General features: G+C 41.3%; 1 protein-coding gene across 1 annotated transcript; it reads left to right on the plus strand.

Annotated features, from left to right (window-relative positions):
• The first annotated feature begins 20 nt into the window (after positions 1 to 20).
• Positions 21 to 21,634, plus strand: SIRT1 (sirtuin 1). The gene is made up of 9 exons (XM_075758861.1): positions 21 to 531; positions 3,220 to 3,336; positions 4,733 to 4,974; positions 6,334 to 6,486; positions 9,186 to 9,333; positions 12,529 to 12,608; positions 16,772 to 16,958; positions 18,037 to 18,594; positions 19,523 to 21,634. The coding sequence occupies exons 1-9, from the start codon at positions 69 to 71 to the stop codon at positions 19,843 to 19,845; spliced, it is 2,271 nt and encodes a 756-aa protein (XP_075614976.1). The 5' UTR covers positions 21 to 68; the 3' UTR covers positions 19,846 to 21,634.
• Positions 21,635 to 26,807: the final 5,173 nt, after the last annotated feature.

The raw sequence follows: 26,807 nt of genomic DNA on the forward strand, positions 1-26,807 counted from the left end.
GAGGCGCTGCTGCGCGCTGCGCCAGGCGGGAGGGAGGGAGGGAGGGAGGCGGCGGTTGCTACTCCAAGATGGCGGACGAGGAGACTCCGCTCCTCCGTTCGCGCGACGGCGGCCCCGGCGGCGCGGCCGAGAGCGCCGAGCCCGCTCTAAAGCGCCAGCGCCTGGACTCGGAGGACGGCGGCTGCGGGCGGGGCGCGGCGGCCGCCCAAGGCCCGGATTGGGACGCCGGGCCGCCGCCCGCCGCCGCTCTGGCGGCGGAGCCGCCGGGCGAGGCGGCGGCCGTGAGCGCCGACGGCGGCGGCCGGGCGGAGGAGGAGGACGAAGAGACGGCGGCGGCGGCCTGGAGCGGCGCGGACAATAGGGCCGGGCTGCGGGGCCTGCCCCGAGAGGAGCCGCCTCCGCAGCCGCGGCAGCGGGGCCGGGGGGAGGGGGCGGAGGCGGCGCCCGGCGAAGACGCGGAGGAGGCGGCCATTGGCTGCAGGCGGGCGCAGTGTTCAAACGGGGCGGCCGAGGCGCCGGCCCTGCATCCCGGTGAGGACCCCATCCCTCCCCTCCTCCGCTCGGCCCGGCGGGACAGGCCGCGGGCCGCCCTCTCGCAGCCGGGAGGGGGCGGCCCGGCCGCGCAGTCCGCGTCGGGAGAAGGCGGCGGGCTCGGCTCCTCCCTGTGCGGCCGCTGGGGCCGGCTCCGCGCCGCCTCTCCCCGCGGGCGCCTCGCCGCGGCGGCCGCCCGGCTCTCCCGCCGAGCTGTAGCCCCGCGGGCCGCGTCGCTCACGGGGAGGCTCGGTGGGGTCTGTGCCGGTCCCGGGGGCAGAGAGCGCCCCAACGGGCGGGTGCTCCCTGCGGGGGGGGATGGCCGAACGCGCTGTGCGCCTTCCATCTCCTTAACCAGACGGCGAATGCAAACCGGAGCCGCGTCCGTTTTTCTAAACCTAATCAACTCTATTTCTAATCAGTCCTCGTCAAAGCCTGTTGTTCCTTGTGCTGGGCTGCGTGGAAGGAGACCGACTCGGCTCTCGTTTCTGAAAGCATTCATTTTGCTGTGTTGCTGACAACAAGTTATTAGAAATGAAAAATCATAAGCCCTGTTCTCTTTCCACAGTTTCTGTCATCATAAGTATTTTGTTTCTGTCTCTTGATAACTTGCACAGAAAGCACAGGAGCAGCAGTCTTGAACGATTCTTTAAGTAACTTCCAGTTACAGTCCTGGTTAAGATTTCAGTGACTGTAGCGCAGAACTAAACTATAGTCTTGTAAAAAGTTTCTTTGCAGATCATGTTTAAAGCATACTGTTTGGGCAGTATCAGTATGAAAGTACCCTGCATTGCATTACTGAAACAGATAGGTTTTGAGGTGGTTTTTTTTTTTCTTGTTCACTTTGGTTTTTTAAGGTAATGCTTTGAACAGACTTCTTAAAAGGTGTAAGAGACTGTATTCTGCCAGTAAAGTCTTTGCATTTTATCCTGGAATGCAGTTAAAGATGTTTTACCTTTAACTCCATAGTAAAACTCTACAGAAAATTTCTGCCTGTGCAAAAGCAATCCAGAAGGGAAGAAAGCTGTACAATAAGCTTGGAGCAGCCTTGGTATTTAAAAACTTGATTGGAACAGCACGAGAACAAAGCTAATGATCGTGCATCAGGGCCTTGTATGAAGCTGAGTTACTCAGATCCTCAGGCACATTTTGCTGGGGATCACTAGGCTCTGGCAAGTGTTCCCTGTAGCCCTTGGAGGAATCAAATGAATACACAGGGACTGTTACAATTTAACCTGTTCCTTCAGCCTGCTTGTATCTGTCACAGTGTTTTTTAAATGCAAGACAATGTGACCTGTATATGAGGTCATACTGATTTTTGATTCCTTATACAGTAGGCATAACGGTTGTTTCAGTAAAACTTGCGCTTCACACTTAACTGATGTGTGCTAATGAACTTTTTTTCTTCTTCATAACGCTTTTTGCATAATATGCTCACTGACTTCATGCATAATGAGATGGAAGTGAAATGCTGTAAATACATGAATTCATAAGAAATAGTGATGTCAATGAGCACCTGTGGTCTACAAAAGAACAAGACAGCAAGTACAAAAAGCAAATTTCTGTCCTCTACTTCTTTCCAGTTTAAACAGAATAAAGTATTTATGCCAACAAGGGAAAGAACAGGACAGCACAATCTCTGAATAAAATATGCTGGTGTTTTGTGGTGGTCTTTATTTAAGAGTAAAGCAAAGTAACCTAAAGTAAACCTAAAGCAAAGTTGTAGGGGTTTATTCAAATAGAGATGGAAAACTATATTACAGTGATTCTTTGCTTTAGAAAGCATGACTGAAACTTGTTCTCCTTTGTTCATAGTCTTAGATTTTCAACAAATTAAGCTAGAGTTGCTGTGGCTATTTCTAATAAAGCCAATAAAAAAAAAGTTTAGTGTCTGCTCAGGTTAAAATTTAAGTTTCCCCTTAAATGTTAGCTTAGTAATGCGTGCTCCAAGACAAGTATCTTGTTCTTCTTTGGACTCCATCTAGATACACGATGAAGTTAGATTGAGTTACACTGGCTTACGGCCACGAGCTGAGCCGAAGTAACTATGTGGTACTCTAAGCCAAAGCCAGCTGCAGGGCAAACCAGATGAGATAAACTTAGTGATGGTGGTTCAAGGTAGCACATTTTCTGTCATAACTGAAATATCATAAAAACGTGTATGTGGTCACCTATTGCAGCTCAGCTGCAAGACAACAGCCCAACACTTCTGTAACTTAGTTGTATCCAAACATGTACTTGTGGGTTTCTTTTAAAATGCTGTGCTCTTAAAACCTAGTCAAAGATCAGTGACATGTTTTCATTTTATCCAATCTCTCAGCTGAATGAAGTGAGAATTGTAAGAGAAAGCAATTTTTAATTGTACTTTTAAAATATTTGGATTTTTTTTAAAGATACAAAATCCTTAATGCCTAGCACTTTATAGAATGAAAGTTTCACTAAGGTTAACATCCATCCCACTAAAGCCCACTATTGACACAGCGAATCCTGCAGTAAATCTACTGAAGGCTTGAAAACATACCTATAAACTCAAGAAAAGTAGAAATTTTCTGTGTCTAAGTGACAAAACTGCCTATTTGTAATTCATTGTAATCAAAAGCATACAATGTTAGGTTTTGTGATATATTTAAATATCTATCTGTGCCATTTGGCTCAAGTGTAACCCGTCATTGTTGTGCTGTCTTGCAGATAACTTCCTTTTTAGCGATGAAATCATAGCCAATGGTTTTCACTCCTGTGATAGCGATGAAGATGACAGAGCCTCACACGCAAGTTCTAGTGATTGGACCCCAAGACCACGTATAGGTAGAAGCCTGTATAATGTTCTTAGATGCTCTTTGCCTTTGAACAGTTACTTAATTTTTCCCAATCTTTAAACAATTTCTTCTGTTGCAAAACAATTGGCAGTTACAACTTTTGAGCAGCTTAGAGTTGTTGACTGTATTCTGTATGTTATTTAAGGAGTTTAAAAATGAACCTCTTTAAACTTGCTGTATGTTGATTAAAACTGTCAATGTCTTTTTTTGTGTAGAAATCCTGCCGTGATCCATATTCAAAGCACACACAGAGCCTCGCTACATTGGACAGATTTATGGCACATTTCTAGCCTATTTACTCAGTATTAATTCTTTAAGGAACACAAAGATGATTCTTGTATGATTTTAGCCAGTCTGTTGGGCTCACTGTCCTAAGTGTTGCATCAGTTTGGGAATTATTAGTCTGCATATCCGTTGCATATTAGCAACAGATAGGTTAAGCATGGCAGTTACGAACTCGGTAGAAAGCTCTCATCTCGCACAGAGGCGAGATAACTGCTAAGGTCACTGGTGATTTGCATGGCACAGTGGCTTCCAGGGTGCAGCAGGGTTGGGGCTCGAGGTCTTTTGTCCTACACAGGTGCGATAGTATCACAGCATTCATTTTGCAGGTATTGATAAGAATAGCAGCAAGAAAACACATCATGAGAACACGATATTCCACTTAAAATCTGCCCACATGTTGTATATCCCTCGTTACTTGATCACTGTTGGTACCTTTTTGGTAAATACATGTAACAGTTGTTTTCTTTAATGTATTGTAACTACCCATAGTGATAGCTATTTGGGGCCTCTTAGTTTAGCTTCCTAAGATGTACCTATTTTTCTTCTACCAGCTCTAATCTCGAGTGTTTCTGGAAAGATTGCTTTGTTGGCTTTAGGAGGTCATGTCTGAAATCATTAGTGTTAGATGACTAAAAGAACAACAAAAATCCACAGATTGGTGGGCCCTATTTGTTTCTTTAGAGTGATGGTTTATAATGTGACTAGAAAGTATATGTATGTTTGGTGTCTCTTCAACTTATCACTGTAAATACCTTATGAAATGTTGATAAAATACAAATGAAGCCAAAAAATGGAGATACATTGTGAAAATCTTGTTGCTAAATAAGTGCATCTCTAAGAGCCATCCATGAACTGGGATTTCTAGCTTGACTAACTTTCTATGAAATCCTTCATGGGTTAACATAAAATAATAAAGTAAAAACCTTAGCTATACTGTCACTTGAGAAGTTAGACCAAAACATACAGGGGCTTTGGTGAACGAAGCATTAAATTGGATTAATGAAATTGTAGTTGCAAATAGCAATAAATGGGATGATGATGATGATAATCTGAAATACTTGACTCAATGTTAAATATTTACATTTTTTAAATTTTCTTAGGTCCCTACACTTTTGTTCAGCAGCATCTCATGTTAGGTACAGACCCACGGACAATTCTGAAAGACCTGCTACCAGAAACAATCCCTCCACCTGAACTGGATGATATGACACTGTGGCAAATCGTTATAAACATTCTTTCAGAACCACCAAAAAGAAAAAAACGGAAAGATATTAATACTATTGATGATGCTGTGAAACTTTTACAAGAATGCAAAAAAGTAATGGTCTTGACTGGAGCTGGGGTACGTATTGCTGCAATGACAGTGAGAGAATATATAGGCAGTTGGTTAAATACTTACCCGGTGCTTTACAGCACGCAGGTGATGTGACCCTCGTGGCGTTCATAATCACACAGTTGTGCTAGATGGCAAGAGGACGCACAGCCGTCCGCTGGAACAATGCACACTGCAAGACTGGAGCTTAAATTGGAAATTACACAATCTCCCTTCTTATGAGAAAATATTCTTTAACATTTAAACTCTTAAACAGTTGTTGCATGCAAAATAGTTATAGAATAAGATCACATCTGCCTGTTCCAGAACAGTTTCTGTCCCAGTCATTTTTTCATTTGAAACCAGAGGTAATGATTTTTTAAACAAAATGTTGGTGGATCTCTTGAAATACCTGATGGAGTTAGAGGGACTAAAAGAATAGAACTCAAAAAGAAAAAAAAAAGAGGGGTGGGGGGACACTATAGGGAGAGTTTGATTAGATTTCAGTAGACTGAATTTTACTCTTAACACATGCCACTCCGTGATGGTAGTAAGATTACTCACTGTTTGCCTAAAGAACATTTTTAAACTGTTGTACATTTGCAGCTTTATACCTATGTACCAGATCATGACACAAAAGTCAATCTTTTTTTGCTTCTGTTGTTCATACACAGAGGGTATGACACCATTCAGAAACTATGAGTAATTCAAGTCAGCTTGTTAGAAAAGCACTGCTCCTTCTATGACCCAATCCTGCCCTCTATGACCCAATCCTGCTCTTTCTTTAATTGCTATCACACACCTGTTTCTCCTCCTCTTCCCACAGTGTTTTGGAGTAGTCTCAGACAATAAATTTTGGTCTTTATTGACTGCTCCGATGCTTTGATAAACAATGTTTGTTTATCATCATCAAAAGTAAGACTCTATTCTTTTACTGCATTAGCATGTAAAAAAATAAATCAACCACCTTTTCCAAGCCTAAGTTGACAGATCAATGAACAATGACTAATCAAATTTAATGCAACGGTATTTGAAATTTTCGTTCACTTCTTACAAAACTTGCAGTAGTAAAAGTAAGTTCTGATGTCCTGTTACTGCCTGTACAGATTGTACTAAAGGGTTTTTTTGTCCAGTTGTCAAACTGTTTCTGTGCTGTTTCTCCTGCTTGTGATTTGGGAATTGTTATATTGGTCCAAAAAAAAAAAAAAAGAAAAGAAAAGAAAAAAAAAAGAAAAATAAATTCAGAGAACACAGACTGGTTTTGTTTTTAATGTCTCTGAGCACTGTGAGCATATAGAAATGTGGTTTCCCAAATAGTTTGTATCACAGCAACTCTTTATAGCCGAATATGTAGTTTTGCTTATTTCAGATTGCAAAAATATATTTCAGGTGTCTGTGTCTTGTGGAATACCTGACTTTAGATCAAGAGATGGCATCTATGCACGCCTTGCTGTAGACTTCCCAGACCTTCCAGATCCTCAAGCAATGTTTGATATAGAATACTTCAGAAAGGATCCCAGGCCATTTTTTAAGTTTGCAAAGGTATGGTTTTCCAACAGTTCTTATCTTGGTCAGTAAAGACAGATAACAATATTAAAATGCATAATTCAGATATAAAATTATTCTGTGAACAAAATGGTATCTTTGTCTTTGGTTATAAACAAGACAGAAAAATCTGTTAATATATTGAATTTAACGAGAGACCTCATTCAGTGGCACAACAACTCTCCTTGGGCAGGTCTTTACAACGTAGCAATTTTATACTTCGGTGTTACTTCAGTCATTGTATGCAACCACATAGTAGCCTTATTAGAAATAGCAGCATCCTCTCTCTTTTTTTTTAAGCTTATTTTTACTGTTCCTGTTATAAGTTCATTATATAAACAACCGTTCTAAACAGTGCCTCTAATTTCAGGGACGATATATAAAAACTTTTTTAGTTATTTGATCAAATCTCAATAATCTTTGCTGCTGTTACTCTCTCTGAAAACTGAAAGAACACGAGAAACTTTTGGCCAGCTCATGAGTAACGTGGAAAGCTACATTTGAATTTGATGTGCTGTGGCATGCTCTTCAATGTCATCCAATACACTCCCATTTTATCACTGTATTTACAGTAAAGAGGACTACAGCAGTTTCATGCACTAATAAGTTTGTTCTTGTTTCAGGCTTTGATATAGCCATCACAAGGATCTGTACATCTCAGAGAATTAAAGCCTTTTTGCAGGGACCCTGCTTAAAAGGGAGAATGCAGCAGGTTTTGGGAAGATGTCAGTGATGTTAAACAGTTTAACAAGCAGGGAGTACCTCTCCAAGGAATTGCAGAATTGGTAGACATATGTAGAAACAAAAAAATAATTGCATTTAGTCTGGAATTTCCTTGGGACAAAAAAACCCAAAACCAAAATATTGTAAGAATTACAACAGGACCAGTAAGGCCTTGTGCAAATCAATCAGTACTAGTTGTGTTCACTCTTTCTTCCCTTTGCTCACAATTTGTGCTACTGCTCTGTTATGTTATAAAGATTGGAAAAGAAAAATCTATGCATTCTTCAGGTGCCTGGCTTTCTCTGAAAGCCTTCTATCCAAATACTAATGTATTTTGGTGCTCATTAGTATACTCAGTTCCTTTTTTTTAATATTTAAAAAAAAAAAAAAACAAAACAACTAAAAAACCTCAAACCCACAGCAAACGAAAAATCAACTTACTTGAAGCCTGTCTATACTTATATTAGTCCAAATCTAATTTGGCTGATACTTTTTTACTAAAATAATTACTACTCCTCCTTTTCTGTCCATCAGCTCAGTTAGAATATTGATTCCTTATTCCATGAAATCTTAAGTTCCTTTAATTCTAGGGGCAAATAATGGCCAAATAAATTTGCAGAGCTCAGTGGCAGAATATGTCTTGCTTCTTTGGACTAAGACATAAAAGCTGTTCGGACCACATGAATAGGTGATTATAATTGTGTAATAGCCTAGTCATAATCTAGGTAATAGCGCTAGGAGCAATCATTGATCATTGCTGCAGTTTAACTCCAAAGACCCATGTAGCTTCAGCATTATGAGTAACAAAGTATTTTGGGGAAGAACAAATGCTTTCAAAAAAGTCTTTTTTTTTTGTTAATAGTTAGGCTATATGGTAGCTGAAGGCAGAGCTGTCCCAAAGATAAATTTAACATTCACTGTTGTGCTAGAACTTTCAATTCAGCTTTAAGTATCTACTGGTAAAGGTCGGCAGCAGCCTCCTCCTTGCTAACTTTCTTTTGGCCAGTGACTCTTGTGCTTTTTCTGTAAAAAGGCCTCACTTTCCCAGGTGAGACTCCAGTCCGGTTGCTGGCAAGAGAGTGACTGGAGAGCAGCGGGTCTGGAATTGGAGTTCCTCCCTTAAAGAAGTGCTCCTCAAGCAGCAGAGCGGTGCTGCTGCTGCTGCTGTCCTTGCCGCACAGCACCGAGGTACCACCCAGGGTGGTCAACTCTAGACCGAGGTTCCTAGCGTGCAGCTGTTAGCTGGGTGCCCACATTTCATTTTTCCTTTTGGCAGGCTCCTTGTTCACTGTGAGCAAGCATCGAATCAAGTGCCTAATATTGCTCTTTAGATCTACCCACCTCCTCTACTTTGATCTCATGGAAGGGCAAAGCATCTGTCAGTCACAGGGGAACTGCTCTGCTAAGACGTTTGGTTTTAACTCGATGACTGCTGTAACTGGCTACATTGGCAAAGCTGCTCCAAGTGCCACCTGTCTTCCCCTTTACATTCAATGCCATTCTGCTTTCTGGGCTTCTGCCTTCTAGGAATGGCTGCTGATAGTGCTGAGGAGTAAAAACTGCTTATCCCAAACCAAAAATACCAGAATCCAAATTCCTCATGAAATTTTTGTCGGACTGCAGTTAAACCATATGTTTCTAATAACAAATATTGAGGTTACTTGATGCTTACAAAGGAAAAAAAGCTGTCCTATTTCATAATCCTCAAAACCAAAAAAGATCTAAACCTTGCTTTTATGCTGTGTGAAGAACAAAATACCAACTTGCATGGAGCAATTCATCCTGATGTCATCAGAAACTCAGCTGTTGAAAGAAGAGTTGGATCTGAGAGAAATGGCAAAATGCAAAGGGAGTGACGTTAACTGCTGACATAACTATTATTGATAATATTTAGCTCTGTGTGAATTGCAGCAGTTGGAATAAAGGCATCATGTATCCATTTACACTTTCTGATGTGCTTCTGAATTCCCTAGGAAATCTATCCAGGACAGTTCCAGCCATCTCTCTGTCACAAGTTCATAGCTTTGATGGATAAAGAAGGAAAACTACTTCGCAACTATACTCAGAACATAGACACACTGGAACAGGTTGCAGGAATCCAAAGGATAATACAGTGTCATGGTCAGTGGTTTTAGTTTCACTTATTTTATGTGTAGGAATGATTTTTACTTTGCTATTGGAATGAATTGTTTTTCTTGAATTGTATCTCTTGGCAACAAATACTCAGTTTTTTAAACGTTTAATTATTTTTTTTAGGTAGCTTAAGTATTTAAATCAGGAGTGTTTCAAGTGGAAATACTGCTTTCAGAAATTAGGCTTGATAAACGATGGGCTTTGTGTATCAGTGAAGATCCACACCCTGTTCATGCAGGCTTAGACCTTAACTTTTAAAATTTATTTGGTGCTTTTTTATATTATGTATGAGAATATAGTGTGGAAATCAGTCTTTTCATAGGTCCCTCTCACTGTCTGTCAATGAAATGCTGTTTGGCTGTTACCTGATTCTTTATTTAGGTTATATTTGACTGAAATCTTAAAATATCCTGATACTCCACTGACTTTACCTCATGTATGAAGTATTGTGTATTAAATCACCAGTTCAGCTGAACTGAAGATCATCTTGTTACACATTCAGCATCGTGCACATTCTGTAATTATGATACAAAATTAAGGGGAATCTCTGAATTAATTGCTTGATACACTTTCCATTTCCAATGACTTGCAAATGTCAAGCTGAAAGTCCAGCAATTCATTTTTAAGGAAAGGACACAGAAAGTGAGTTCTTAAATGCATGTCTGGATCATTTAGTAGACTTCTGGCAAATAAATTGCTTAAAAGCCTTGTTGGCATCTTCGTAAGACCTATCTGTCCAATTCCACCTTTTCCAGGGACAAAACTCACTTGGTTTCCTTAGCTACAAAGCTTAGCTCAGTGCTAAGCAGATTCATCAACTTACTTTTTTTCAGGCAGAGCAAACATGGTGCTCTGTCACGGTGACCAAACAGCACAGAGAATCATGCCTGTCAAATAACCCAAATCTAGTGCTGGTTTCCATTTGTGCTTAGTGTGTCGTGCATTTTCTTTTTGGTCATCGTTCCATATGAGGTATTTCTCATGAACTACTTACATGGTTGTGGTTTTGCACATCACTGCACATTCAAGCTTCCCATTTTTTTCAGTTGCACACTACAGTACTTAGATTTCAGGCCATCTTTAGAGTATGTCCTGTATAAGCTGACTTTAAATTAGAAAGATTCTTTAAATATACGCTATGGATTTTGAGGCCTTTGGAAATTAGCAAAGGTTGTTTTAAGCATATCAAGCTTTATCTGATACACAGTTATGCTGTTCTTTAACAAATGCTGGTTGATTAATGGTAGCGGCTAAAGAGAAACTGAAACTCTGTTAGGCAAGGGTCCGCACTGCTGTATTTATTCTTACCTTTCTTGTCCAGCTGAGGCAATGGCAAGTTAATCATGAGTGTGCCAAACGACAAGGAACCTTGTAATGATTTGGGGAGTTCATATGGGAACCTTTGACCTGCAGTAAAGTTGCTACTATGAAAACTACAGCATCTTAGATGCATTTTCTGAATTGACAACAGCTATTACATTCAACTGACATGCCTGCAATTAGATCTTATTCCTTGCCACGCTGTAGCTGAATGATCAGAGGCAGTGGCCTGCTGGTCACACATGACTTGAGCATGCAGCAGCATCACTTCTTGATCAAGTGATCCTGCTGACAGTGAAAAATAACTGCAAGTAGGCAGCAACAGATGCCTCAGGCAGGGTTAGGTCTGCTACCCTGATAGACATGCCCCTAACACACTGTATAAATGCCTCGATTATTACTGTAAACAAATTATAATGAGCAAATAACTGTCATACTTCCTCTAGTCTTTGGAATCCCTCAAGTTTTGGAGCTGCAACGCTGAGCAAGTGTTTCAGAAGCTGTGCACTTTCCACGCCAGCAGCGATTAGCAGACCTAAACTGACACTTGTTCATAAATTATCTGCTCCAAGTTTTTCTGTGCTTTCACTCTCTTTGTCTCACCCAGATACAATATCCCCTAAGCATATTTGATTGTTGCACTTAGCCCCAGAATCTCTTCATTTAGCAGCGTGTTGGTTGGCTGCTGTGCGTAGGTTATGAGCAGGAAACATCCTTGGTTTGGGTGGCTTAAAATAACACTCCAGATAAAGTTTTGGTACCAGAGGTTTTGAGCTGTTCCTAGTGTCTGCAAAGCTTTCTGGTTACCTTTCTAAAAGTTTCCTTTTGAAGAGAGACTTTTGTATCCCCTGTACAGTACTCAGTCACAGGGCTTTCTTACTGCCTTCATATCACCATTAGAAATTAGAGAGCTCCAGACTTTTATTGTACAAATGACACATTCCAGTGCAGGATCAAAGATCCACAATGGTTTTTGGGTTTGTGTTTGTTTGGGTTTTTTAACACTTGTTTCATGATTAGGAGAAAATCTCAATTTTTCTACTTCATTCTTAAGCATTCTGTCAACTTCTGGCATTATTCCTTCCAGAGATAAAAGCCTTTGTAGGCTTATTTTTCCTGGACATGTGCAAACCAAAAGGCCACTCTAGTTTGCCACAGTGATGTCACACTGTGTATTAGACCTTTAGACTGATAGAGACATGCGTGCTCTACCAGGTGCTCTGGTATTACCTTCAGCTGCTCCAGAAACAGGCCAGTTAGAGCTACCAAGTAACTGACGGAGCAACAAACTTAACACTGTCTTGCCAAATAATAAACACAGTAGCCAAGCTGAATACCAAGTTCAGAGCAGTAGTTCAATTGGAACAATATAGCTGTGACTTCTCACTTCTGCTGAAAGGAACAGTATTGCTATTTACTTGCCTATAGTGAAGTCTTTACTAATGCATTTTCTTAGTTACTTTGCCCTACAGTTTCTTGAGTTCCTGTGGGTTCACGTTCTGGTGCTGCTGTTTGCAGAGCCGGTGACACTACTGTTAGTAGTGTGAAGAGCAAAAGGGAAGGTTCTGTTCTCCCCGCCTTGGGTATGCTTGCACAGGTTGGGGGAACGAGAGGACACTATGATTTGTGTTGACATGCATGTGGTATATCACTACTCCTACAACAAGATTTCTGCTGGCTAACATCTGGAAGAACTACTTTTAGTACTACAAGTATCTTCTCTTAATTTTACATTACTTTTTTAATGACTGATTTTCATAGCACAGCAACATAACAGCCTTTGTGTCCAAACAGCTTGGGCAAAAAGAACAAATCTGAATGACTGAAAATCCTTATTTCTACCATACGGGTTTTTCCCCTCAGGTTCCTTTGCAACAGCTTCCTGCCTGATCTGTAAATACAAAGTTGATTGTGAAGTTGTTCGAGGAGATATTTTCAATCAGGTAAAAAAAATTTACTTTAATTCACTGCAGCTTTCTAACAAGTAATTCTCTCTCTCTCAAAAAAAAAAAAAAAAAAAACCCAACCAAACTAACAAAAAAACCCCAAACCACCACACTTGGATTTCTTAAAAGATCTGCTTTTAAAGGCTACATATCTTTGCATGTAATTCATAAAAGTGCCTATCTGTATTTAGCATTTCCTCCAGTATTTAAAAGTATAATCAAACACTACACAGCAGAAATTAGGTCATGGGAAAAAGCTGAACAAAACTAGGAGAGTCCATTTTTTATGGCACCTCTGAGAAAAGTAGAGGTTAAAAGGGTTAGTAGAAAGTTGAATTTATACCTGGTTTATGTTAATCTGAACTCACAGTCACACTGAGCAAGCATTCTTAGCTATTTGTAACATCGGTTGCTCTTTGAGCATTTACCTACGTTAAAAACATGTTTAAACGGTAGATGATGCATGGAGAAAGTGCTAACTACAGAGCAGCCTCTGAGCAAGGAAGAGGATCGAATGAGATGCTGGACGTTGCTTTCTAGGACTTCTGAACTATTCTGTGTTCCGAAGTCCCCTCACCTGGGTGTGAGGTGCCCCAGGGCCAAGGCAGGAGTTCGTTCTGCTCTGTCAGAGCAGCTGAACCTTTGGCTTGGCCAGAGGCTCTTTGCTCTTTTTCCGCTTCTTTTGAAGGAACAGAGATGACAATTCTCTGATCAAAAAGATCTAGTTTATACAAATGGAAGGGGACTCTTTTTCTGCAGGCTCATGGTTTTTTGCTTAGAGTCCACAGTTGCAACTTTAGAGAAACATGGCTGTAAATCTTTCAGGTATTATATTTGAAATGGAACTCAGTGAAAGCCTTTCAGAAGAGATGTTTGAGGTAAAGCTTTAGGAAACATGAGTCTCGTAACACTGAAATATTGTAACACTGAAATATTGAATGTGAAATCTGGTTTACTTTGCTAATAGGAATATTATTTTTGAGAACTTTTTATCTTACAGATGTTTGCTGCTCCTTTACCTTCAAAGCCAGCTGGTTGGAGTTTAGGTTTTCTTCCTTCTAAACAACCTTCCTAAGCACGTTGTAATTTTCTGGTTTGATTGTTAGTGGTCAGGACTCCTTTTTAACACCACTTTATGTATGTTTATATGCCAAACCAAACTTCTGCCCCGATGGCCCATCCCTGCTGGTGGTCAGTAACGAAGCGTGGGGAAGTGGAGAGAAGCGGCCTGTATCAATACAACTGCGTAATGAGAACAAAGAGGGTTGTTACTCCTGAGATGAGACCGATGGAGCTTTTTACACTCAATCTCTCAGCGCTAATCTTACAGTACTATTGCCAGGTATATCTTTCCAGGGCAGGCCCTAGCTGTAATGCTGAATTATTTTCATAATGCAAAATAAATATGGTTATGGCCAAATATAATTTCACACAAGAAGAAATAGAGCTATTGAAAGAAAACATAGCCTTCCTCTTTTATGCCTGGGGGAAAAAAAAAATCGTTCTGTTTGCCATCGTTCTCTTTATTCCGTAGCTTGCATTTCCCAAACCAGCACTATGCAGTTCCTTTGTCTCTTGCCTCTCTAGAATATATAATTTGGTTCCTTAGATATCAAAAGAAAACTTTTCCGTACTTCTGAAACAAAACACTGTCCATTTCAACAGCTTTGTTCTTTAACAAGACCCCCTTCACAAAAATGGTTTTGGCACCTGGGTCCCAAGAGATGGTCCAGTTTCTGGTCTCTGCTGTCCTCCACTATTTGAAAGTTCAGTTACACATGGCGCCAGGTCCTTAGTTTTCCCTAAAAATACTACCTTTGCTCTCACAGTCACCAGTGCTTCAGCATCTTTCTGCCAGGATTTCCTTACAACATATTATGTATAGACTGAGAATTGAGATCATCTGTTTAGAAAACTACCGATTTCTTGTTGCTGCTCTTCATTCTTTTGCCAATTCAAAGATAACATGCTAGTTTCCTGTAGTGTGATTCTTTCTCTTTGTTGCTGTACACAGCCATCCTTCTGGATGAGAAGCAGCAGCAGTTATAAATGACACAGGACTTCTGAATAAAACAATTGTCAGTCACTTCCAAAAATACCACTTTTAGTTTGCTTTTAACTGTTTTAGGCAGCTTCAAGAAATAGTGGAAGGGTCTCAGATTTAGGATGTAAAGGCCCAAGAAATGGAAAACATGCGCCAGTTCTTGGATATTCTTAAGCCAACGTAATCTTTACTAATCTTGTTTTTGATATATGGATAACATCAACAGTCAATGAGAAATTCCATTTCTCTTTCATTAGACAAACACATCAGCAGAGGTGGTGGGGTTCTGGGGGAGTGCTGCTTCTGGAGGGAAAGAAGACCCTAGGCAATCAAGTGGCCAATTATCTAGCTTTAACTTCTTGGTATCAATTTCAGCTCTTGGAATAGATCCTCCCCCTTACTGACGACCTTTCTGAGGATTAGCAGACAAGCTGGTGAGTAGCGTAGTGTTGAAACGCATTTATGGGCCCATTACAGTGACTCAGATGATTTGGATAGGGACATCAGTTGCTCTACAGAGATACATTAAGTCACAAGTCATTGGACTTCCTGTGAGAAATGATGGAAACAGAGTTAATACTACTTGGTCTCTTTAAATCAAAAGTTAGAGGTCTTCATTTCATCTTCCTCCTAACACAGAGCAAATTATTTTCCCTTCTTAAGCTTCCAACTGAAAGTGCAAAGACATCACTAACATCAACAGAAGAGACAGCAGGATAAAAAGCTTCAGAAAAGTTTAAGCTCTTTGTGTGTTACAAGCTCTGATATGTAAAGATCTGAGGTAAAAGTTCAAGATTCATTCTACCCATCTGCTCCTTTAGTTGGTTTCCCTTTAGCATGGGGTTAGCAGACCTCTTTAGCTTTGCTACATGGTGAGGGTTTCCTCCATACCGCTTCTTAATTCTTATGCCATATTGCTTCTTGCGCATCCCTCCCACAAGGTTTTCTTCGAAGAAGGATTGGATTCTTTGTTCAAAACTAGAGCAAGGCCTTTTACTTGTGATGTTTTCTCATTTGGAAGGCATTGTCTTTTGTCCTACTGCAGGCATCCATAAACTAGTTCTTTGATTTAAACTTTACAAATTCTGTATTATTTTTTCTGCATGTTCTCTGTACAAGAGGGAGTTGTTACACATTTAAATGTCAGTTTTCATATATTTTCCTATTACAGTAGGCAATATACATCTCTTTCCACAGCAGTAATTTGCTTGTGATGACTGCTACAGGATTGCAGCTACATTCAGCTCCTTAGATTTATTCCGGGGTATTGTATTTTAACACTACAGCTGAGAAGACATGAACTATTTGGAAAAAAAAATTGCTCAGTAGTAATTGAAGTATTGTCTGTACATCTATTGCTCACCTGCTTGCTCGTCTTCTCTGAAAAAGTCTTAAGATAGGAAAGAGTTGAAAGAGGTCCCAAAGATTGTAAAATACTCTGGTTTCAGGAGGAGAGGGAGCCTACTTCTCCACAAACATAACTCTCATCCACTTTTTTGAGTGAACAAGGATTCTGCTCTGTTTTTGGAGGAATTGGAAGAATTTAAAATGGAGACCAAGCAAAAGTTCTTTCCTATGTTCTTGTCCTGGATGCTTTTTGCTAGCCACCTGCTACAGTGCTGTGTTGTTTTCTGTGCATAACACACATACCCTTTTGGAGAGGAGGAGAAAGTAGAGAGGTAAAGCTCTACAATACACTCCCCAGTTGGGAAGAGGTTTATATCAGATCTTACAGTGGCAACTGACAGGGAAATCTAAGTTTTTGCTCTGATTAAACCAAGAAAAATAGGAGGTAATTACTCATTGGCGCTTGAGCACGACTGCTGGACTTTGGCTTAGTTGTCAGACAAGAACCGTGGTGTAGATCTGCATGGTTTCTCCCTTTTGACTTAAGGGGACTCCCTCTTTATTCCTGCTGTAGTTTTATTTCTGCGTGCAGTTGCTGCAGGCTAGAGTAAGGAATGTACTTGTCTGTATAGCCACAGAAAAGTGAAACAAGGAAACAGCACTGAAACTTCCTTGTCCTTTGCCAAAGTCAGTCACTGTGAATTGCTAAAATCTGACGTTTTCAAGGGCGCAGCCTTGAATTGTAGTAACAGAAGCTGTTCTAATGCAGGTTGTACCCAGGTGTCCCAGATGTCCACCTGATGAACCACTCGCTATCATGAAGCCAGACATAGTTTTCTTTGGAGAGAACTTACCTGAGCAGTTCCATCGTGCCATGAAGTATGACAAAAATGAAGTTGATCTCCTTATTGTCATTGGGTCTTCACTGAAAGTAAGACCAGTAGCATTGATTCCAAGTAAGTGACTATCTCTGGTAATATTTTCTTCCAAAAATTTGGATCAAAAGTTAAATTCTCAGTAAAGAGCTCCAAGAAATGCTTTTGGTTTGATTCATTGAAGGAACTAGATTAAGCCTCTAGTTTTCCAAGATGAAACCTGATTGCCTGTGTATAGCCAAAATGCAAAATAGAGAAAGTAACAAATTCTAAGTGCTTTTTCCACATTCCAGTCAGATCTCACGGTAATGAAATGATAATCTGAAAAACTTCTCTGCTGAGAACTTGAATGACTTTGTTCTGAGATTCAATTCATTTCTCCCCCTGCTTGCAATACACTTTCAGAGTCACCTGAAAAATTTAGAAAGGAATCGCCTTTAAAGAGATAAATGTAGGATCAGAAAATCAGATCAAGTACTCAGATCAGTACTCAAGATCAACTCAGGTGTCTGAGTTGTAGCTTATTTTCAAGTCAGTACTTAATACTAAATGCTACACAGTGTGCACTGTACCTATATTTTTATATATATATATGTAAAGCCTAGAACTGGATTTCATGACTTGGTTACCTGATCAATCAATGCTAGGTTACCAGACCGTGGGATTTGGAAGCCTAAATGTCACAAATGGGTCGACGAACCCTGTACAGTGTGGATTGTACTGGGAAGTATTTTGAACTAATTAAGGGGATATCATTTACCAGCAATATATTCTTCATGTGAGCTTAAGTACATAAAATCAACGCACAAAATCAATGCAATTCTTCTAAAAGGTTATAGTACCAATTTTAAAAACCTTTTTAACACTTAACCAAACATTGCTGTGGTCAGTATTTCTGTGCACATGTTTCTCAGTGATGGAGTAGAGGAACTGTAAAAAAAAAGGGAGGAAAAAAATCTAGATAGGCTGCAGTAGGCATAGCACCTCAAACTACTGTTGTTATATCTGAGATTTGCTTGTCTTCTTCCTGATCTGTCTGATTTGGTCTTGTTGCAAGTGAATGTATGAAGGGAGGTCTGAGGAATTAAACTTTCTAAGTAGGTTTCTGCTGACAGTGAAACTGAAGTGACTACCTTGACATTCTCTTCTCTAAATATAGGTTCCATCCCCCATGAAGTGCCTCAGATCTTAATTAATAGGGAACCTTTGCCTCATCTACACTTTGATGTGGAGCTTCTTGGAGACTGTGATGTCATTATTAATGAATTATGTCAAAGGCTAGGTAGCGAATATACAAAACTTTGCTACAACTCAGTAAAACTTTCAGAAATAACAGAAAAGCCTCCACGAATGCACAAGGAGCTCGAAATGCACTCAGCCGAGCTACCGCCTACACCTTTAAACATTTCAGAAGACTCTAGTTCACCAGAAAGAATGACTCCACCAGATACTTCCGTGGTGTCTTCAGAACACCCAGCTGAATGTAAGCTAGAAAACTGTGACCCTGCCTCAGAAACTAAAGGGACCTGCACAGAGGAAAAGCTTCAGGACACACAGACATCATCAGAAAGCCCTGAAAATCCTCCTAGTGAATTAATGAACTCTGAAACAATGAAGGAAAATGGATCGAACAATGGAGAAAAAGAAAAAAATGAAATATTGAAGAAGTGCTGGGTAAATAGATCTGCAAAAGAACAGATTAGCAAAAGGCTGGATGGTAAGTGTTAATTTATTTCAGTATTTTGCATTTTTTGGCCGAGATGTTTATTCTAGACTTACTTTAAGGCAATAAATAAGTTACTCTTGAGGGAATCAGTGGGCTTTGGTGGTTATTTTTGTTCAGACAAGTCTACAGAACTCATCACTGTATCATTTCTTTCTTTTGATGAAGATGATAGGGCTTTTTTTTTGTAATTCATAATAGGCTTTATAATCAGTGATTACCTACTCCCTAAAAAGATCAAAGTTTAGGAGGCTGAAGGTAAGTATCAAAAAAATAAATCCATTTCTAACATCTTCAAGTGCATTTTCAGAAAAAAATAGTTTGATCCTTGGGTGTTAAGAAGCTGGTTACACTGGGCCATAGTTTGCTATGGCAGCCATCCTGTAGAGCTGACTGCTGAAGTCACAACAGGAGCTGAAAAGCAAATCTCACAGCTGGGGCCAGGCAGATTTTGAAGGAAACTTCAGACTTTCCAAGGAAGCCTTCCAGTATGTAGGCTCTTAACTGATGTCACGTGTTAGCACAATAGAAAGTCAGTGTGGATGAAGAACCAGGTATTAAATTGCAACTTGCTAAAGCAAAGGCTGGTTTTAAACTTTGTCAAGTAGTCTGTGCAGTGGGTTCCAGTTCCGTTCGAAATAATGGGGATCGAGCTGTGACTAGGTCTACCAATGACAAAAGCTGCTCAACAGTAAAGTTTAGATGTTCTTTTGTGTCAAAGGGGAGAAGGAACCGAGCTTTCCAGGGAAGCATTTGTTATGTGCTGTTCCCAAACAAATGGGTTTCTAATGTAACCCCATTTGTCTGTTAAGTTTCACTGTGGAAAATACATACATGCAGGTACCTTCTAACCAGAAGTCTGCAAGATTTTTTATGAATAATTTATTTTAGCCTTTTATTGACTTTTATAATTCTGTTTCAGGTACTCAGTATCTATTTTTACCACCGAATCGCTATATTTTCCACGGTGCTGAGGTATACTCAGATTCTGAAGACGATATCATATCTTCTAGCTCTTGCGGGAGCAGTAGTGAAAGCGGTTCGTGCCGTAGCCAGAGCTTAGATGTGGAGGACGAGAGCGAGATCGAAGAGTTTTACAATGGCATAGAGGATGAGGATGCTCCCGAAAGGGAAGAGGAACCAGTATTCGGGGAAGACGGAGTTGAACCAGATGAATCAGCAGCTGATGAATCAGCCGATACAAATGAAGCTGCAGGGACTGATCATCCAAGCAACAAGCTGTAGAGTGATCACTGACTGGTTACAGGAACTTCCCACCAGCATTAGGAGCTTTGGCATGTCAGAATGAATGTTTACGTCTGAATTTAGAACAACAAAACCATAAGGATGTAGTGTTTCTAAACAACTAAAAACAGATTTTCATGCTTAGTTTTTTACCTTTTTCAATAAAATTCTATTACTGCGCACTCAACACTAACTCATCTTTTTTTTTTTTTAAGGTACTAAGAATATCTAAACAGTTGTCACTATGTTCACTTTTAAGTTCATCTGTCTGATCAGGCATCCATGTATATAATCGTATTTTTGCTTAATGAATTTCAGCTTATATTATTTTTAAACAGTTTTGAAAAAGCCATTGGAATGTTAAACTAATATAAAGGGAACAGCTAATTTAGACCAAAGAATGGTATTTTCACACCTCTTGCTTTGTAACAGTTTAGTTTATTTAAAACCTTCTTTCGCTTCTGCTAAACCTTTCATTCTCGCCTAGTCTGTCATTAAACACTGGCATTTTCTAAGACCTATTGTGGCAGCTAATTTTTTGCTTTAACAGTTACTTTGTATGTTTGAGACATACTTAAATGTGAGTAGATAGTTGAACGGAAACAAGACAGCGAGCACTTGAGAAATACAATGTTTTTTAGGCTGATCACGAAGTGCTGTGAAAATGCTTGGGTTACCGAGTGTAAGGATTCCCGTGGACATGAAGTGATGTTGACATTGGCTCCTCAGTGATTATAACAGTGGCATTTTAAACAAAATGGATCCCCCACGGTGGAAGTTTTTCACATCGTATACAAAAGTCGAATATAGCACAGCTTGCATTAAAAATAGCACTTGATAAATTGCCAAGGCTCTAATGCAGAAGCTAGGCTGAGTTCAGAATAGCATTTCTACCAGCATGTGAGAGACTGCAAAAAAACCCCAAGCTCTTCCTCTGCTCTTCCTTTATACTCACTGATGCAACAAAACCAGGAGAACCTAACTCAGATATGGAGAGCCTCTGCTTACACTGCTGAGTGGATAAAACACCGCTTAATAACCTAACCTGGAAGCACGCTGTTTTGAGGTCATGTCTCGGGTTGGGAAAAATCATTTCCCACCTACCAGCTCCACCTTGCATAGTGAAAGCAAAGCAGCTACTCAAATTATTACATTGTATATTCGAGCGCTAGGCTGCCTTAAAACTGGATGTTGCAAACTTCCAAGCGCGGATTGTTTCCAAGCCTTTAGAACTATTTTGTAAAATTGCACAGTGCAGTAGTAAGTGAAACAGCATTTTTCTATAAACCACTTTTTCAACGTTGGCCCAAATGAACTCTACGATGTAGATTATTCATATACTTTGCTTTAATATTTATTACATTTTGAAAGATGTATAGTAGCTGTTCTTGGAACATAAGATACATCAGTGAAGAAATACTGAAGAACAGCCTCCTGTATTCATCAGAAAATGTTGGCATGTTGTCTCATTGTCCAAATTTAATACAGCTCTTATTTGGCTACACTAAAGAATGCAATATGTTTAGTTTTCACTTGCATGTCACAATGTATTAGTTTGTGCTATAGGAGATATTTTAAATTGAAATACTTTGTTTTAAATTATTTTTACAGTGAGGATTGTTTTCTGCTCTTTTATAATGTATATAGTGTCTTTTATGTAATCTACTGGCATATGTTTTGTAGAAGACTGTTTAAAATGACTGGCTATCTTCCTGCAACTTTTGAAATACAAAACCAGTGTTTTATACTCATATACTCTGTTCTAAAGTCTATTAAAATTGTCATTTGATTTCTGGTTTCTGTTAATTTCTAGTTACATCTTAAAAACTTAACAAAAGATGCCCCACAAAGTCGAGGTATACCCTAGCTAATGTAAGGCATTATACAGTAAATCACTTTTTTCCACCTGCCCCTTGGGGGAGGTGGGGGTAGAATCCTGAATGAAGCCAGTCTGCCCTGTCTTTGGTAAAGTGACCTGCGAAACCACAGTGCAATGGTGTCCCCCTCAGAAAACTGCATTTCTCCTCCCAAACCGTACATTAACTTTAGATGTATCTGCTGAACAAGAATGTTTATTTCTGCTGGTATTCCAGTCCCTTGCAGCTCCGCCGCCCTTCCTCTACCCAGCCCAAAGCTGCCCTGATGTTTGGCACTTGCTGCTTCAACCCAACCCCGAAGAACCACATCCGGGAGAAGCTTCCTGCAAGGAACCTGCACTACACAGGAGACAGGGGCATGTTTGGGCATCACACACACAAATATTTCACTAGTGTTTTGTCTTCGTGCAGGTAACACCGAGAGGGTAAAGCCCGTGTTTCCCTATGGGTGGTGGTCTCACCTGCCCGGCAGAGCTGAGGACAAAGCCCAGCTGCAGAGAGCCCTGCATGGGTCAGTGCCTGGCTTGGCCTGTGCCTTCTGGGGGCTGCAGCTGTACTGACCCCCCACCGCAAAAATCCACTCCTCGTGGCCTGCGAGGGCTAGGGCCAAGTTTAATTTGGTTTCACTGCATAACACCTTACTATTTTGATGATTCCTCTGTATTTCTGAACCACCATCCCTCAATTATAAATTACATTTGTATCAGGCAAAACAGAATTTGTTTATAAAACTCATGCACTTGAGACATGAAATAAAAGTATTAAAAATACTAAGTTTTTTTACACAGATGTTTCCCTATCAGTTCAGTACCTCAAGTTCATGCTTAAATACTGCATCAGAATGGTCAAATCTAAAGGCAGTCGCAATATTTGCATAACATACTTATCTACAGAGTGCCTGGAGAACAAAATCCAGTTCAAAATGCATACTTTAGGCTAAAAAAGCTGGCCATATCTATGTAACAATGGGTTCTACCTAGCTATAACTCATCAAGTCACGGACTTGTAACAGCACCCTTAGTATAGTTGCTCTTTGCTCACCAATTTTGAGAGGACATGCAGGCTACAGGACTTAGTAGGAAAAGTAATAATAATATTAATAACGACGCATGAAGGGAAAAGAGTTGCTATTTACTCTCCCAAAGTGAGATGCAAGGACCACTCAGATGCAGAAAAGCAGAGGCAATGAAGGAAACTGTCACAGACCAACTGTAGAACTCACTGCTGTAGGACGCTGTGGGAGCTCCCACTGGCCTCAAAAAGGAATGGGACAAATCCAGGTTGGACAGTATGACCAAAGCTGCTTGAGGAAGATTCCAAAGAAAAGAGTATTTTCCTCTCCCTATGCTGTCCTACAGGTGGAGACAGTTTGTACCTCAGATTAACCCAGTACAGCAGTTCTCAAGTGAAATACAGAAAGAGTGCTTCTGAGACCTGCGCTGCCACTATTTATACTGGACCTTTTAAACAACAGACCGAGCAAACACTTGTAAGGCACACCCTAAGCGTGTATTCATACTGCCTCAGAGGTGGTGGAAGCAGGTATGTGACTGCAGGTCTTTAAAGGACTAAGTTTCCTGAGAGACACAAACCCGAGTGCGACTACGGTACTGTTGGTTTTACCCTCACAGAGCAAGAGAGGGTCTGCCGTTCCTGCAAACCCCGCTTCCACAGGCCCCAGTCACAGCCCTGCGCTCTCACATCAGCCCCTGCACCGGTACCACCTGTGAAGGAGCCACTGAGAGCAAACACAAACTACAAAGCAAGCTATAGATTTTAGATACAAGTGACTAAGCTTTTGAAAGCCGCAAAGAAATGCGGTTCCAAAGTCCTTAAAAACAACATACACGTTTCAGTGGAGTTTTGTGGTTTGGCTGTGGTATTTTCACTCTGCGCAATTACCATTCCTAACGCTTTCAAACGGCAAAGCACCGCTCCCGAGCAGGAGCCTCAGCTGAAGGAAACCCTCTTTCCAACGGCCCACACGGAGCCCCGGGCGCCTCAGGTAACCGGATCACACTTACTGCAGCCCCGCACGCCCACACCGCGACAGACGACCGGTGCACCGGCAGCCCCACTTACCGCCTCCGCAGCAACGTCAGGAACCGGCGGGAGAGGACAAGGCTGTGGCTGCGGGACCCGCCGATCCGGGCCGGGGTCCGGCGATCCCACCCCCCGCGGGGCGGGCCCAGGTGCTGCGGGCGCTTCTGAGCAGGGGCTGGGCGGCCCCTCCCGGACATAACCCCGCCGTCGCGCAGCAGCCAGTCCTCGCCTAGCTTTAAACGCGCTCCCCTGACCGTGAACTCAGGGAAGCGAGGGTGCTTGGTGAGAGGCCCTTTGCCAGCAAGGGACAGGGGTTTAAAGCCACGCTGCACCCTTCGGGTGAGCACGCAATGACTGCACAGCTCCAGTCCCGCCGGCTGCAAGGATGGGTCAGATTGCAAGACAAGCTAACCCGCAAAGCTGGGCGCACAGGTGAGCTGCAGCTGCCGGCAGCCCAGCCCAGCCCAGCTCCCTCCCCTGCTGCTCGGGGCGCCGGTAGCACCGTGCCGGGCGGCCCTCAGAGGCACCGACACCAACTCAGCTCCTTCTCGCTCTGCACCTGTTCTACAGAAGCTGCTACGCATCCCCACGCCGGGCTCCACGCAACTAGCCCAGAGAAACGTTGTACACTAAAGAGGAGGTGCAAGGATGACCCTTAGTCCTTGTAGTGAGGTATCACTACATTCTTATCCCAATTTTAAAAACTTCTCTAGCTACTCGTTACTGGCCACCGACAGAGAGGCCACAGAAATATCAAATACCCTACGGAGCACTGGGCAACACGGACCTCTGCATTAAGAGACCCTGCTACAGAGCAGCGGAGAACTTCTCCAAACTGCCGTAGGCTGTTCCGACTACTTCCTCATCTACGGAATCTTCCTCATCTCCTCAGTCACCCCCCTCCCTTTGTTTACTGCCAATTTAATCCTGGCACCTCGAAGTGGAGGATGTCTGGACCTTGCCAGCAGACAGCCTCAGGCTTGTTGAGATGCTACATGTAACCCCCAGAGTACTCAAGCACATAGCCTCTCTGCAGAATTAAGCCACAGATAATTAAATTAGCTCCACCTTTAACATTTTTCAAAGACATGGCAAATACAATTTCTATAGGAAATTGGGGTTTACCTAGTCTGCCAGCTCTGTTCCTTCTAATGGAAAAACTGGCGTATTTACTCAACAAAGGGAAGGAAACCTAACTTTTGCACTCAAACTGAACTCTTTACATAACAATCTTTTGTTTCCTCCCGTAACGAGGCATGTGGGGGGCAGCCGTGAATACCTGTAGACATCCAGTCCCCCAGGCAGCGCACAGTGTGGGATTCACTCTGTGAATGTACTCTGGGCATGCACTCTGGATGCACTCTGGGCATGACCCGTTGATAAGACTAGCCTGGAGCACTGGTGAGATAAAGATCCCCACTAGCTTGAACTGACTATGCTTGAACATAATAGCTCTGCAGTTCGTATGAGGAACAAGACTTATAAACCTCATGTTCTTTTCTAATAATCTGAGACTGATGCATGTGTTTTTGGCTGGAGAAAAAAAAAATGCTGACTGCTACTCCAGCCCACGCAAGTTCTTTGACCACACTCCTGACATCAGCAACACATTATTTTGTTGTTTTGTAAAAGATGAATAAAGTATGTTCAAACCCAAGGGATATGCATGTACTCAGACTATTTGGTCTACTAGTAATAAGAGACCCATAGGGCTGCACATATGATACTTTTACACGGTTCTAGTACACACATAGTATTGTCACAGTTGTGTTTCGGTGCTCCCCACCCCCCCCCGCAAGTTGTCTTGTGGTCAGAAAATAAGATGCCTTTCTCTTTCAACAGAGCTGCATCAGGGCAGAAATGGGGAGGCAAAGGTTTGCAGTTAGAAAGTTTTAGCATACTGCACTTGCAGAACGAAGACCGTGTAACAGGTAGCAGAGAGTTAAATAACATGTATAGGCATGAACAGGCTCCTTTCCTCAATAAGAAGGAAAAAGAAAAGACTCAGTCAAATGGTCAAGGGAACTCAAGCATACAGAAACTATGGCTGATGGTGTTATTTTACTGTGTGTTACGTATTCCAGGAAAACAGTCAAGGGGATTTGTTGGGACTCTACGGTGTAGCATTAAATCTGGCTACAGCAGGTGACAGATAATGCTCTAAGCCTTTCGAGGTCTAAGAAAGGTTTCTAATGTTCCTGCTCCAAACCTGATCAACACAAACCTGAACAGCACATTGAAAGACAAAAATAGTAGCTTGATGATTAGTTCACCCAAACCCCACACTGACCTACCAATTAAGAAATACTCACGTGGTAAACAATGAGAACTGTCACTTATCATGAGTAACAAGTATTTTGTTCTTCCTCTTCCCCCTCCCCCCCAACAACCAAGACAATTGTACATACACATACTAGTTCTGATTGCACAATGGAGAAAGTCAACATGGCCATTTTCACGGTGCTAACTATATACCAGTCTATCATGCTGAAAACTGTATTATTAAAAGAAAGCTTTTATTCTGTATTTATCTTAACCGCAGAACCTCATGTACCTTTAAATAAAGAGCTCTCTTTTATACTGGTTTATATTTGATTACGTTAAACTTCATTTATTCCAGATAAATCAAGTTTATTGCCACAGAGAGCAGTGCAATGAATTAAAATCCTTTTTAAAATAGTGCATAAACCTTCTTGAAGGGAATATCGTGGCTTGATGCTCCACTTTAATAACAAGCTGCTTAGTAGTAACTCCCATAAAGAGCAAAGGAGATAAGTCATTATGCTTAAGCAGGGCTCACTGCTTTAATGGTTCTACACTGGCACAGGGCAACAGCATTCCTAGATTTTCTGTGGAAAATGAGGGACAAACTTCTGCTATACGTGTAGTTGAAACAGCCTGTGTGTTTGTGTCATGCACATTCAAGCTTTAGCCCCATACTAACATGACAGGTGCAATAAATACAGTCCACGACTGCAATGCTACAAGTCCTTCTTTAGTAACCATGATGGAGTGTGACCTGCAACTAGCATGCTACAGTGA

The sequence above is a fragment of the Balearica regulorum genome, chromosome 7 (genome assembly GCF_011004875.1).
Source record: "Balearica regulorum gibbericeps isolate bBalReg1 chromosome 7, bBalReg1.pri, whole genome shotgun sequence".
NCBI classification, from domain to species: Eukaryota; Metazoa; Chordata; class Aves; order Gruiformes; family Gruidae; genus Balearica; species Balearica regulorum.